Raw genomic sequence first — 14,729 nt, 5'->3', positions numbered from 1 at the left:
TTGTTCAGAGTACCTGTAGTGGTACATAGGCAGAGCCTAAAGGGCTGTGTGGTCCTCTCTCGTCTGTCTTCTCTAACTGTACTCTCAGCCAGGCAGCTCCTGGGCATTGTCAGGGAGCCAGGGTGCTAGATGTGCCCTGAGGCTCCGCTAGGTCTGCAGGACGAGCCAAGCAGGGCTCTCGGTGGCCTTTAGGAGCCATCGTTCCCCCCCACCCCCACCCCCCTTGAGCTTTAATCACAGCCTGGAATGCCCTGAAGAGTTCCCCAACTCTTACTTACTTGTCCTTTAGGTGTCTGCTCAGGGGCCACCTCCTCCAGGAAGCCTTCCTTAAGTCCTCGGGTTAGGTACTTTTCTTCTGAACATCCACAGGTCTGGTATCACCGCACTATAAATGGTTGATTACCCATTCAGAGCTTTCTACAGGAGAACTAACCATCAGCTAGTTCTGCCAGGGTAGATGGGGCTAGTCTCATTCTGCAAACAGATAACATGGAGCCGTCATTTGTAGTAGGAGTTGTGGTGAATGACACTCCTTATACTTCCCAAGTTAAGGTCGTTCAGGCTTACTTCTGTTTCATGTTTAGTCCTCTGCAAGTCAGTGATTGTTCACGGAATCACCTTAGCTTACTCAAGTAAATGCCTGCCCCAGAACCCGCTGTGGAACCCTTAGCTGCAGGCCGAGTTTGCCTGGACTCCCTTGGCACTGGGCTGGATGGATTCAGATATGTGAATGTCACAAGCAGGCCCGTATTTAATATCGTTTTTGGACCTGGATGTTAGGCATGTGAGTGGAGAAGTGAATGCTGACAGTTCATCTGAGAGGTTTTATCCATGACCATTGGTGATTTTAGAAACATGTCATTTTCCAGATTCTGTTTAGTTCTCTCATTTTGCTTTCTCTGACTGGTCCTTGCATGGCGTCTGTCTGTCATTCTGGATCCAGATTATCAGACTAGTGATCTGTATCAGACTCATTTCTGGATAGAGCCTGAGAGCACTGAACAGAGAAGCTTGGACTCAGAGTCAGACATTCCTAGGTGTGAATCCTGCCTCCAACTTTTCATTCATTCAAAAAATATTTATTGGGCTTCCCTGGTGGCACAGTGGTTGAGAGTCTGCCTGCCGATGCAGGGGACACGGGTTCGTGCCCTGGTCCGGGAAGATCCCACATGCCGCGGAGCAGCTGGGCCCGTGAGCCATGGCCACTGAGCCTGCGCGTCCGGAGCCTGTGCTCCGCAACGGGAGAGACCACAGCAGTGAGAGGCCCACGTACTGCAAAAAAAAAAAAAAAAAAAAAAAAAAATATATATATATATATATATATATATATTTATTTATTTATTGGGCACCTACTATGTACCAGGCACTGTTCCTGGGGATATAGTAGTGAACAAAATAGAGTCCCTGCTCTCATCGAGTTTATATTCTGCAGGGAAGAGACAGATGATAAACAAGCATGTAAAATAAAGAATACCAGGTAATAGGTGCTGTGAAGAATCTGTGACCAAGTGTGGAAATCTAGGAAAGTTACTTAACTTCTCAGAGCTTCACTTACCACATCTGTAAAAGAGATTCTGTTCCTTCCTTATAAGGCTGTTAGGATTAAAATGAGATTAAAATCGTGGAAGTACCTAGGAGGCACATAGTAGGCACTCTGTAAATCTTCCTATTTCCACATCATTTTCCTATGTGGATTTGGTGAGCTTTTTCCTTGCCAATTTAAAGGACCTTGCTTATCAGAGCACAAGGGGGAAAACCTCTTGTTCGTAGTCCATTGCGGTTGCTTTTCCCAGTACCTGTGGAACATGTGAAAGCACCTTGATGCTTCCTGACGTATAGTAGGTGTGCCAGGGTCTTCAGTCAAGTGTTGGACTGCTCAGCTGAGCTTTGTGTTGCCTCTTTGGTGAGACAAAAGAGCAGCTTCCTTGATGGGCGTACATCATGTTTCACGCCCAAGCAGGAAGCAGAGTGAATATCTGCACCGAGCTGCGTGCTGTTGAGCAGCTGATTTTTGAATCAGTTCCAGTCAGCAGGTGCTTCAGAAGAACCAAAACAGGGACTCCCGAGAGTCTGCTTCTATGGAATGAGGGTTTTTTTAAAAAAATCTCTTTCTCAAATAAACCTTGAATTGACTGTGTGCCCCTCCCTAAGTGGGAGTAAGATAAGTAGGAAACAGGTACAGCTGCGGGGCTTTTGCTGCGGGGAACAGACACAGCTGTTCCTAGGCCTGACTTCACCCAGAAAAGGGAATCCAGCCTGTGACGTTTTTTCGAGGTGTGGAAATAAGCTGGGTGGTGCATGGGCTTTTAGTCTGGAAGAAGGGAGAACCTGGCCGGGGCGTTTCTGGGTTTTGCTCCTGGAAGTGAGACGCGCACTAACCTCTCTGACCTGGGTTTCCGTCTTCTCCCTCCAGGCCGTGCACATGGGAATGCGAGCACTCATCTATAATAGCTCCACCAGGGGCTCTCAGGCCGAGCAGTCAGGCATGAGGACCTACTACTTCAGTGCCGACACCCAGGAGGACATGAACGCTTGGGTCAGGGCCATGAACCAGGCTGCACAGGTGCTATCTCGATCGTCACTGAAGAGGTCAGTCCCCATGGAGGGTCTCTGCCAGAGCGCTTCCTACACAGGTGGGGGAACCCAAATAAGAACTCTTGGATGCCCAGAATTCCACCGTTCACTCACTCTTATTAAGCATTGCCCTCTCTTTGAAGTCCTTTTAAATGGTGACTTCTTCCAGGAGGAGACTGTTTACAGGGCAGGCACATGCTGCAGGCAGAGCTGGAAGGTCCCCTAGGAATTATCTAGTCCACTGTCCTCATTAAACAGAGAAACAGGAAGGGCTGGGAGGGTGAAATGACTGCCTGGGATACACAGCCTTGGTACCTGGTTGCATGTTTCTCAGTCTTTCTTCTCTTGTGTGTGGTGGAAGGGAAAACCTTGGGGCTAAGATTGGGGAGGAGGGAGCAGACAGACAAGAAAGATCTTGCAAACTGGAAACATGCCACCGACGGCCCACCTTGTTGTTGGGAGCTGACTTGGGAGCTGTCTTCCAGCTGCCTCTTCCCTCGAGTGGGCGAACCAGGGTACCATCAGGGATCTTGAATTTCCTGAGTCTGTTGACTGTGGGTGATTCCCTGTGAGAAAGCAGAGGAGAAACATGAGTGGAGTCATGGGCTTGGGGAAGGTGGGGTAGTCCTGGAAAGTGCCTTTAGCCAGTCCTCATCTGACATGAGCTCCGTTCTTCACTCTCTGGACACCTTGCTCTGCTTAGAGGCCTCTTTGACAAAGGTCTGTTAGTGAGGGCTCAAAACAAGAGTAGTGTTCTCCAGCAACCTAAAGACAAGATTCTTCAGTAACTGCAAATGGGTTTCACATGGATGTTTTTATATTGTCCACCTTTTCCAACTCACGTGTATGCTATTTTTGGTGTTAGTGGTACTTCCTAGCTTCATGATATCTTTCCTGAGACGATCAGACCTTTGATATAGATAGTGACCTCCCTCAAGAGGTCAGGCTCTACCCTTGGAGCTTCCTAGCAACTCAGTCGAGCATTTGTCATGCTGGGTTTTTTTTTTCTGTCTATTTTTCAGTATCCTAGGCTTCAGGTGGGAATCATCTTTGTATATTCTGCACACCTGACATATAGTAAGCTCTCAAGTGTCTGTTGAGTGAGTAAGTGAGAGATAGGAAGAATGAATGAATACGTTGAACAGAACCAGGACCAAAGACTGTCCTGGAGGTTTCCCCGTGGGCCCTGAATCAGTAACTCTTTAACTACAGGTATTCAGTCAGGTTTGCCTCTGCTTCTTAGCATTGTCATCCAGCCTGAATTCTTCTGTTATGTCCATAATGATGATATGAAAGCCTGTGCCATTAACCTGCAGGTACTCTGTTCAGAGTGACATTGGCATTTCCACCTTCTTCCTAGGAGAAGGAAACTGGGAAGGTTTGACACGACTTACTCCTAGTGTACATGCTCACTGTTTCCTAGTTTTTGTTGTTCATTCTTTTTTTTTAATTAATTAATTAACTTATTTATACATACATACGTACATATGTACAATAAGTGAAGACATTCCCTGGCGGTCCAGTGGTTAAGACTCCACACTGCCAATGCAGGGGGCATAGGTTCGATCCCTGGTCAGGGAACTAAGATCCCACATGCCACGTGGCACGGCCTAAAGAAAAAAAAAAATCAGCACAATAAAGGCCAGAAAAATTAACAATTAAAAAAAAATGCAGAAAGCAAAGAGAAATATCCTTGGTCACCTTCCCAGGGTTACCTCTGTTACCAAGTTAACAGGGATCCTTTTAAACTATTTTCTATTCATATATGTGCTTATATAAATATAGAGGGGGTTTTTGTGCTTTTTTTTATAGCATGAATGATACTGATCTTGAAAATCATTCTGTATCAGTGTACATGGGCTACCTTTATTTTTGACTGCTGTATGATACTTCATAAGGTAGAGGTACCATAATGTATTTAAGCGTGTGCCATATCTTGGATAGTTTATTTTTTGTCCTCTTTTACTGCTGTAGGTAGTTTTGTGTAATGAAAAGCTTTCTACAGGCCTCTGCGTGTGTGAGGCTTTCAGATTGCTAGGTCAATATACAATGCATTTTTAATTTTAATCAATACCACCAAACTGCCCTTTAAAGAAAGCTGTATATTCCACTAGTGAGAGCGCTCATTTCCCCACATCTTTGCCAGCAGTTGATATTATCAATCTTTTTCATTTTTGCTGAGCTGCTGTGTAGATAAATGGTATCTGGTTATTTTAATGTGTATTTTCATGATAGTAGGGACCTTTTATATTTATTGACCACTTGTATTTCCTCTGCACTGAATTGCTGGTACCTATTCTCTGCCCATTTTTCTACCGAGTTGCTTGCTTTTCCTCTATGCTTCCTTTCCTACATGTGCTGATATCTGCCCAGTTAGGAATGCAGCTTAGCCTATTGCAGAGGTTGGTTATAGGCTCTCCAGTCTTGTTATTTAGTCTGTAATATTCTGGCATTTTCCCTATTCTCTTGGATTCCTCAGAGATCACCTGAGAGGTTTCTTGAGCCCATCTCCGAGTTCCCTTAGGACCCTGGCATGCTAACAGCTGGGTCTTTTCCATCTTCCTCCCCACCTTGGTCTTTCAGTCTCTCTTAACCAAGGTTGTTCTCTTATTCATGATGAAGTTCATTCATCTCAATGAAGATAAGGAACTAAATCCAGAAGTTGAAGAATTCAACTTTATTTGTGCTGTGGTCATCTTCCCAAGCAGAGATACCTATGTCTCATATTTTTTTTAAAGTTCTCCCCTTCTTTATTTTAATTCTTAGAAAATAGAAAATTTTGTTTTATTTTACTTTGCTTTAAATAAACAAACCTCAGTCCTTCTAGACTTTACTGTTTCTGTAGTCATTCATGTAGGCCCATTCCACTGGATTTGTATTTTATCTCTGCTTGATGAATTTCTTGTGTCCTTTTATAACGTGAGCTCTGAGAGCTCCCTGTGTTTTTACATTGGTTTCTTTCTACCGGCAACGTTAAATGGGTTCATTCTTGTGTCCCAGCTTTGCTCGGTTCTTCGTGCCTGACTAGGGCATTGGGTCAAAGATAACTTGAGAATGAGATCAGGCTTAATAGGAAAAAGTGCTGTGATTGATAAGTGATGTCTGCCTTGAACCGTTCAGGATGAACTTGCTAGCTGAGATTAGGATTTTTTTTGTTGTTGTTTTTTTACTTTTTCCTACCTGAAGATTTTGTAATTAACTATCAGATTTTGGTTTTAGAGGAGCTCCTTCCCTTCTCCACTGGGCTGCCTTCCAGATCTCAGGCCATTTGTATTGTCCCTAGCTTTTTCCTGAACTTTTAAATGTGTTCTTACTATGCTCTTAATAAACTCTTAAAATCCCATAATCATCTTTGCCCAAGGTTTCTTCCCCATTTAAAAAAAAAAAACAACAAACTTGTTATACCTTCTGATGCAGACAAAAAGCAGAATAACATTTCCTCTTAATTTTCTGAGAGGTGAAATTATCAGCCAAGGAAATTCAGACTTATTAAATGTTCTATTTTACCAGAATAAGATGGTCAGACATTTGGTTAGTTAGAAGTATTCATCATGCAGGACTGCATCTTGCCTCTCCTCCACTTTGGTGATCTGCTCTGCAAAACCTCCATCTCTGTTACGTGGGTGGCCCCAACCATAGCTTTTTGTTCTCTCCCTCCTTGTTTCTCACCCAAAAGCTTCTATCCTTATTCATACAGGCAAATGCTTTCTTTATGAATGTGGTACATTAGGACTTCTGACTGCAGGTAAAAGAAAATGCAAATTTACCTTAAAAGGGGAGGAATTTATTGATTCATGTCAATGAAAAGTTCAGGATAGCTTCTAGCTTTAGAAACAGTTGGGTTCAAGGCTCAGACAGTATCATTACAAGTAATTCTCTCAGGCTCTGCCTGCCTGGGCTGGATTCATTCTTAAACTCCATGTGGAGGTCCCTGGCATATCTAGGACCTGGTGGCTAGATAGCTGCAGTAGCCCCAGACTTGTGTTGTCCAAGTTAAGTTCAGCAGGAAAGAGCCAGAGTCTTATCCAGAAGCTCTGAGGTCTTATTCTGATTAGACAGGCTTAGGTCACATTGATTCCCAAAATCACATACTGTGGCTAGGGAATGCATGTACTGATTGGCACAGACCTGGGATACATGCGTCACTTCTGAGAACTAGACCATGGGGACTGAGAGCCAGGTAGGGGTGGATTCCCAAGTAATGCTAGGGTTATGGGCAGAGGAAGGAGAAATGACTTGATGGGATGTGGTAAACGCGATGTAAGCAACCAGTATCCAGGCCACTTCCTACTATATCAATTTCTTTTGCCTTAAGTACTAACTCCTTCCAAAGTTTAGTCTCTGAAGTTGGGTAGACCGGGGTTTAAATCCCAGCTTTACTACTTTCTAGCTGTGTCACTTGTGCAATTTAGGTATGCTTTTTAAACCTCAGTTTTTCTAAGTTATCGGATTTTTGCAAAGATTAAATTAAATGAGTGTATAAAGTGCTTACTTCGCACATTGCCTAAGACATAGTTGATAGTCCATCTCAGATGTGCTAGCTTCCATAGGGTTTGGTTTAACAATGTCATTGGGTCTTTTTCCTTTGCACCCTTCCAGTTTCATCGTTAATCCTCTGGTTTACATTGATGATGAATCTCCTGTGAGCAAATCATACTCTCTCCCTTGCCAGGATGTGCCCATCCCCTAGCAGTGTGAGTTGTGGCTCAGCAGTCCAGGCTCCCTACAGCACTGTCCCTCAGCCTGCCCCTTGCCGCTCTCCTCCTCCAGCCTCTTCCTACATCCTCTAACCATAGAGGGTGCTGAGCACCGTTGCTGTACCTCCTCCCTTTGTCCTCTTGTTTCCTACACAGGCTTCAGGGTCTCTTGATAGACAAGTATTCTTGAGGCCCCAGCCCTAGGCTGTAAGGAGCACCAAGCACTGCTGCCAGAGCCTGCCCTCTACCTCCTTCTGTCCATAATTTCTTCTCCCCTGTTTCCATGTTCTTCCACTTACCAGACTTTGGATTCTGGTTTTTGATTCTCTGCAGCCTCCTTGACATTTGTCTTCTGAGTTCCCCGCTGTTGAACTGGTTATTCTTCTCTTGTCTAAGGATGTCTTGTTCTTTCCAGTAAGCTAAAGCACTAAGCAAGGAGGTCAGCTTGTCGTTACAGTTCACAAAACTGACAAGCAATTCAGATAGGAGGGCCTATCGGAAGACAACTTATCGCTTTTTATCAGTTTCCAAACGTCTCTGGTCTGTGGTGTAACTATAGTCCTGTCTTGGGACTGAAGGAACTTATAGCCTAGTCACCTTTGGCATAAAATCCAGTCTCCTTAGTAGGGCTTTTGATCCCTGCCTGAGTCTGGTCCCTGCAGGTGCCTTTGGCTCACATTATGCTATTCCTTATCCTCTCGGCCCCAACCATACTCAAATTATTGAATTGGGTGTGTTTGTCTGTACTTTTGTCCACTTAGTCTTTAATTCTACAGTTATTTATTGAGGGCATATTGTGCGTCAGACACTGTTAAGCATACTGAGAAATACAGCAGTCTTCATTAGAGAGGCAAAGTCCCATGCATTCTTGGGTGGGTGAGGGGGAGAGAGACCGTATACAGGCAAACAAATCAGCAAGATGATTTTCTATCACGATCTGTGCATGAAGGCAGTAAAATGGAGTGATGAGATGGGAAGGGACTAAGGGGCAGGGAGCAGCCACTTTTGTTGGGGTGGTCAGGGGAGGCCTCCATACGGGGAACGTGTGGAGGTGAGGCCTGATTGATGCAAGAAACTTGCATATGTAAAACTTCGAAGAAGACTGTTCTGGGCAGAAGGTATGGCACTTACAAATGCCCTGAGGCAGGAAGGAGCTCGGTTTATTCAAGGAACAGAAAGCTGGAGAGTTGTGGCCAATCAAAGCGAGCTAGGGGGAGAAGAGACTGTGATGAGCTCTGGCAGGTAGATGGAGGTCCATACCGTGAGGCCCAGGATCCCTCTGGGCCTTGCTCATCTGCTCCCCTGGCCCTCACTCTTATTAGGACAATTCAGCACAGCCTTCAGGTCCTAGCCTATGCATATGTCTTCCTTCTTTGACCCTCAGTGTGTCAGATGCCTCTGCTTGTAGCACTCTTTCGTTCCTTATGCATAGAACTTTCATGTTAAAGTTATGTTGGCCTGCTTTCTCACTGTCACCCCACTAGACTGTACGCTCCTTGAAAATGAGAATAGTCCTGGCACATAGTAAGCATTCAGTTAATGATGGGTGTGTGGGTGTTTGGCTGGCTGGGCACGTGGGTGGTTGGATGGATGAACAAAACTTCTACCTGTAAGATGTTCAGATAAGGACTTGTGGTGTCTGAGAGCCGTCTGAGCACTGCTGTGGGATTGATTGTGGGGACTCAGCCTGCTCAGAAGTGGCCCACACGTTTCTGGCTATGTGCACTCTCCTCAGAGCATGGAATCTTTGGCCTTCCAAACTCTGATCCCTTTGGTTAAAGTGTGGCAGGACAACGCCTGAGGTTGGACAAGCCCCTTGGACCCTTGACAGAAGTAATTTATAGACATGTTTTCAGCCCAGGTGCGGGGCTTTGGAGTTGGATCAGATGGAATTTGAGTCCTGCTTATGTCACTGGTTGCATGATTCAGAGCAAGTTGCTTAACCTGAGTTTCACGTTCATTACCTATAATGAAACAATAATATCTCTAGCTTTGTGCAATGATAAGAAGAGATAATATATTTGAAGTGCTTATAGCTTAACTTACTTTTGCAGTTAGTACGTGCTCACCACAGTCCCTGTCTTTCAGTAGAGACAATTTATTGTAAGTAATCTGGTGCTCACGTGAGTGCCCTCAGCCTCTCTGGGCTTGACAGTACTGACCTTGCAAGATTGTTGTAGGGATTAGAGATGGAACCTATGTCAGGTTCCTGGCACACAGTAGGACGCAGCATATAATAACCAAGCATTGGCCACAGAAAATGAATGACCCAGACTGTAACTGCTGTAGAGAGATGGGAAGTGAGGGAGCTTGGTGCGTGCCAGACTGGCTCAGGTTGGGCTGTGACAGTTGAGCGTTACTTACGCAGCTAGAAGGAAGAGGGAAGGATTCTCCGGGCAGGAATGAGCAAAGTGAGGAGACCTGGCAGCCATTATATATCTTTCCTTTCTTCTTCGTCTGGTTTGTCAGGTCCTTAAAACTCCACAGGGGACTTTGCCGATAGCCACTCTGCTGAGGCAAGTGATGGCCTCAGGTGGGAGTCTGGTGTTTCATTTATCCTTCAGTCTCACTCTTCTCTGGGGGAGGACAGGCCCTCTTCTTGTTTATTTAGAGCAGAGAGTGAAAGGCAGCAAGTTATCTTCCCCCATCCCAGGGGAACTGCCCTATTTAACTCTGGGGAAAAGTAGAACCGGATTCCTGTCTCCATTTCTCTCCAGCCATTTCCTTCCTCAAATCTAGGAACTAATTCAACTGAGCAAGCCTGCCTTCATGCTTCCTAGAGACTTTGGGCCCATCCTCTTCAGCCTTTTATACAAGTCTATGGACTGTGCTCAGGGTGGGTTCCAGCTTTTGAGCCCACTGCCCTCCTGAGCCTTGGGGTCAGTGCTCAGGAACTTCTGCCCTTGACCTGGCTCAGACCAAACTCTCCAAGGATTATCAGTGGCCTGACCCTTGTTCTTGGGCTATTAGTTTGGTCATTTAGGTATGGTGAGTAGGGAGGGATCCTCCAGTGGGATTGCAACAGGAAGGCTGTGTCTGCCAACAGGACCAAGGTCCAGCCAAGCTCCTACAAGCTGTCGTTCCTTTTCTCACCCAAGTCTTTGAATGAGATTTCAGTGGGTGTGTGTGTTTAACATTAAGATAGAAGTAAATATTGTTCCTTATTTCCTGGTGAGATAAAGCGTTTGGAGGCAGAATAAAATAATAGTCAGTGTACAACTGCTTGGTATGATCTGTTTACTTCCAAGTTCTTGTGAAGGACAGGAATAAGATAGAAGTATCCTCAGTCTGAGATAGGTGCTCTTCCCACTTGCAGGGGAAAACAAGGATTTTCTCTAAGCAGACATAAAGCATTGCTGTGATGTGCTGAAAATGGGGTGGCCCAGTCCCTGCTAATGATGGGCTCAGCCCCTTGCATCAGTTAGGGATTGCGTTTGGTTGCCAGTAATAGAACAACCCAACTTAGGGTGGCGTAATCAAATTGAGTTTTAGTTTTCTCACTAGCAGGGATCTAGAGTCAGTTAATTTGGGCTAATGTAGTAGGGACCCAGGCTCTTTCTCACTTTCTACCCAGATTTTGGCAGGTGGCTTTCATCCTCATTTTTGTCACCTTGCAATCCAGCATAGAGTCTAAATTCCAGGCAGGAAGAAGGGAAGGGTTAGCTAAGAGAGCTAAGCATTCCTTCTTTTAAAGGCTTTCCTGGAAACCCATCCAGCAATTTCTGTGCACATCTTATTGGCCAGATTTATGTTACACCGTCAGCTCCAAGGGAGGTTAGGAAATGTAAGTTTTTTGTTGGGTACATTGCCACTTTGAAAAAACTGGGGCAAGGAAGAAGGAGGGAATAGATATTTGAAGCCAGTACATTTGTATTTGAGGACACGCTATGTGCCAGCCCCGGTGCTGTGCTCTTTCTGTGCATTGTCTCCTTTAATCCTCAAAACGACCCAAGGAGGCGGGGGTTGTCCCCATTTTGTAGATGAGGAACCTCAGACCAGAGAGGTTAGGGACTTGCCCAAGGGCACCCAGCTTCTATGGGCTGGAGCCAGCTCTTGAATCCAGGTCTGACTGGCTCTAATCCTATGCACTCTGGGTTTGTCAAGCTTGAGAAGTGACACATGTGGCCAAAATGGTCACCAAATGTCAGGAATTCCCTGTGTTTTTGAAGAGTCACTGATTCCAGGTGCTCACAACGATAGTAATGACCTGCACAAGAAAGGCTTGTGTCATCTTAGCTGAACATCTGTGCCCTGCATGGCCAACTTCTCTGAATGACACCGTCACTGAAAGCCAAGGAATACTTCATTCTTTCCCACCACTGTGCTAAATTGAGCATTGCAAATCTATTGTGATAGATCTCCTGCTTTGAGAAGTCATGTGTTACACTGGTGGGAATGCAAGGAGACAGGGAGAAGACCAAAAAACACTTTTGCCTTAAATCCCGTAACTTACTAAGTTAAATGTTTGTCAGGTAAGGTGGGGGGGTCGGGAACATTCCCTTCACCTTTCTTCCGTGCAGCCAGAGCCTGAACGTTTTGGACACAAAGGCATCTTATCTGAGGTGAGTCCCAGCAGCTGTGGAAATAGAAGCTGTTCATAAGCCCGAGTATTAGGGCCTAGAAAGCTGCCAGGTAGCAAGCAGACAGCCATTCTTTTAGCCATCCTCTAAAGGTTTGTTTTGCAGTAAATGCTGGTGTCAATCTGAGAAAAGGGTTTATCTTTCTCAATCAACTTTATATTCAGGACGTGTTGGCATGTGTCGGAGTATATACACTCATATGTACACACACAGTAGGGGCTAATATTTGTAGTTATAAGTTAATTCCAAGGTTAGAAAAGACTGGCAAACTCCATGATTTGGGGTCAGCTTATGAGAACAGTATTAAATGTGGTTACCATGATTAAATCAGACTTTAGGATTGTCTGGGTTTGACAGCAGAGGCTATTTTCTCTACTACTTTCTTATATCCCCTAGTGCCTGTACCAGTGGGGATATATAGGTTCTCAATAAATACATGGAAGTTGATTGGTAAAAGAAGAAAAATGCCCGTTACAGTTGGTTCGGCTAAGACACAGTACCCACAACCCCCGGGTTCTGAAGTTGAGGACATTCTCTTATTTTATTTTATTTTAAAATTTATTTTATTGAAGTATAGTTGGTTTACAATGTTGTATTAATTTCTGCTGTACAGCAAAGTGACTCAGTTATATATACATTCATTTTCATATTCTTTTCCATTCTGGTTTATCACAGGATATTGAATATAGTTCCCTGTGCTATACAGTAGGACCTTGTTGCTTATCCATTCTATATATAATAGTTTGCATCTGCTAATCCTAAACTCCCAATCCATCCCCACACCTCCCCACCCCCTGCAACCATAAGTTTGTTCTCTATATCTGTGGGTCTGTTTCATAGATAAGTTCATTTGTGTCATATTTTAGATTCTACATATCAGTGATATTATATGGTATTTGTCTTTCTCTTTCTGAATTACTTCACTTAGTATGCTAATCTCCAGGTCCATCCATGTTGCTGCAAATGGCATTATTTCATTCTTTTTAGTGGCTAAGTAACATTTCATTGTATATATGTACCACATCTTCTTTATCCATTCATCTGTCGATTGAAGAAACCCTCTTTTCCCTTCAATTCTAATGTCATCCATTTAGGTGCATATTCGTTTTACTACATGGCTTTTACGACAAGGCGCTGTTTATCTTTGTGGTGGGAATAACAAGGAGGTACAGTTACTTCGGTCTCACAATTGGAGTAAGCAGGTTCTAAAGCTTCAGCATCTTGGCTGGGGTGTGACCCAGAGGGCAGCCAGAGCTTTAATCTTCTAGACAGCAGCCTAAGCACACCACTAAGGGGTGGTTTCCTGAATTTGAGAAACAGTAGAGTAGATAAAGGCCAACTTAGATGACTTGAAGACTGGGGTTACACTGATGTGGTGTTGGGAGGGAGGATTAAAGGAAGAAAAGAAAGACAAAGTTAAAACCTATAACGTGTACATTGTGGAACAGAGTCGTCCCTTTAAAAACTTATGGTAAGAATTGCTTTTTCTTAAAGTGCAGGTCCCTGAATATTTCCCATCTGTTCCTACTACTTGAGCTTATAGACTCACTGGACTTTAGGAATGGAAGGGTCCTTGGAGATCACCATCTAAATATGTCATTATAAAATGATGTAATAGGACTCCTTCTGCTATAAGTAATAGAGACCAAACTCAGACTAGCTTAAGTGAGAAACAGAATATATTGATGCACAACCAAGAAGTCCAAGGATATATCTGGTTTAGGTGTGGCTAAATCTAGTTCAGGCCAAGTCTTTAAGATTCTATTTCTCTCTGTCTGCTTTTCTTGGTGTTGGTTTCACTCTCAAGTACCTGCTTCCCATGTAGTCGTAGCAGCTCAAGACCAGCTCCAACCAGAGTCCTAGAGCTAACTCTGATTGGCCTGGATTGGGTGATGTGTCAGCCTCTGAGCCAGTCACTGAGACTTTGGATCCTCAGCTCCACAGGGACTTGTAGAGTCAGCAGCACCTTTTAAACCACAAGGACTGAGCGTGGGGAGGGTGATCCCCAAATGAAAACTGAAACACTGTTAGAAGAAGGGGTGGGAGATGGGGGGGAAGATGTCCCCTAGTGATGGATAGAAGGAGGTCCAAACAAGCTTCCCCCCTCCACAAAGCTTTGGGTTTTTATGGAGAAGTCATGAGTACATGGACATGAGTTGTGAGATTGCTCTTCTCAGTTTCCATGCCTAAGTTAAGGCCAACAGTTCAGCCTGCACACACTAAGAAGCAGATCTGTGTTAGGGTTTGGATTTTCACTTTACACTGACATTTTAACCAGCTCCCTAACTGGATTGATCTGCCCTGAATCAGTGCTGATTATTGGTAGCTGAGGTTCTGAGATATGTTGCAGGGACGCCTGAGGTCTGGCCACCAAGATGTAAATGCAGCAGCATTTCCGTTGTTCGTTCTCCTGTTGAAATGGAGAACCCTCAGGCTTGGCCATTTCAAGGAGTGAGGGATGTCTAGACCAGGACCTTTTTACCAAGGAGCACAAGTCGACCAGCTGCCCATTCAAGGTTCCCTGGTAATTTTTCTGGTCCTTCTGAGCTAGGCTGGAGTGGGTTCCCCTGCCTCCCCAGTCTAAACTCTGCTAAACTTATGGAGCTGCTGCTGCTGTCTCTCTGGTATCAAGTAATGAGGAGGCAGACCTAACTAGGACCCAAGGAGGTGGGGAGAAAGGCAGCTTCCAGTGTGAGATGGGCCATGAAAGAAACTTGCCCTTCTCTATGCCCCAGAAGCTCTTTAGCCTTGGTTCACGTCCTCCCCTGTCACCCCCACCCCATTCTCCTTTGCAGTTTCCAGGTCTGCATATGTGCAAATCATGGACATGCATTTGGAGAGGCAGTAGAGAGCAGTGGCTATAGCACATGGGCTCTGC

The 14,729-nt window shown here is 44.7% G+C and overlaps 1 protein-coding gene across 2 annotated transcripts in view; it reads left to right on the top strand.

The window, feature by feature from the left end:
• Nucleotides 1-14,729, top strand: part of PLEKHA7 (pleckstrin homology domain containing A7) — a gene marked incomplete at both ends in the record, with an annotated part of 207,139 nt that overhangs the window by 146,091 nt on the left and 46,319 nt on the right. For both annotated transcript variants that reach the window (XM_082660876.1, XM_082660877.1), the window contains one exon: nt 2,414-2,589. In XM_082660876.1, coding sequence (XP_082517002.1) covers nt 2,414-2,589 — 176 coding nt within the window. The remainder of the gene's footprint in view (nt 1-2,413; nt 2,590-14,729) is intronic.

Source organism: Grampus griseus (genome assembly GCF_964374135.1).
Source record: "Grampus griseus genome assembly, chromosome: 8".
In the NCBI taxonomy this organism is placed as follows: domain Eukaryota; kingdom Metazoa; phylum Chordata; class Mammalia; order Artiodactyla; family Delphinidae; genus Grampus; species Grampus griseus.
This window is presented reverse-complemented; position numbering and strand designations above follow the sequence as displayed.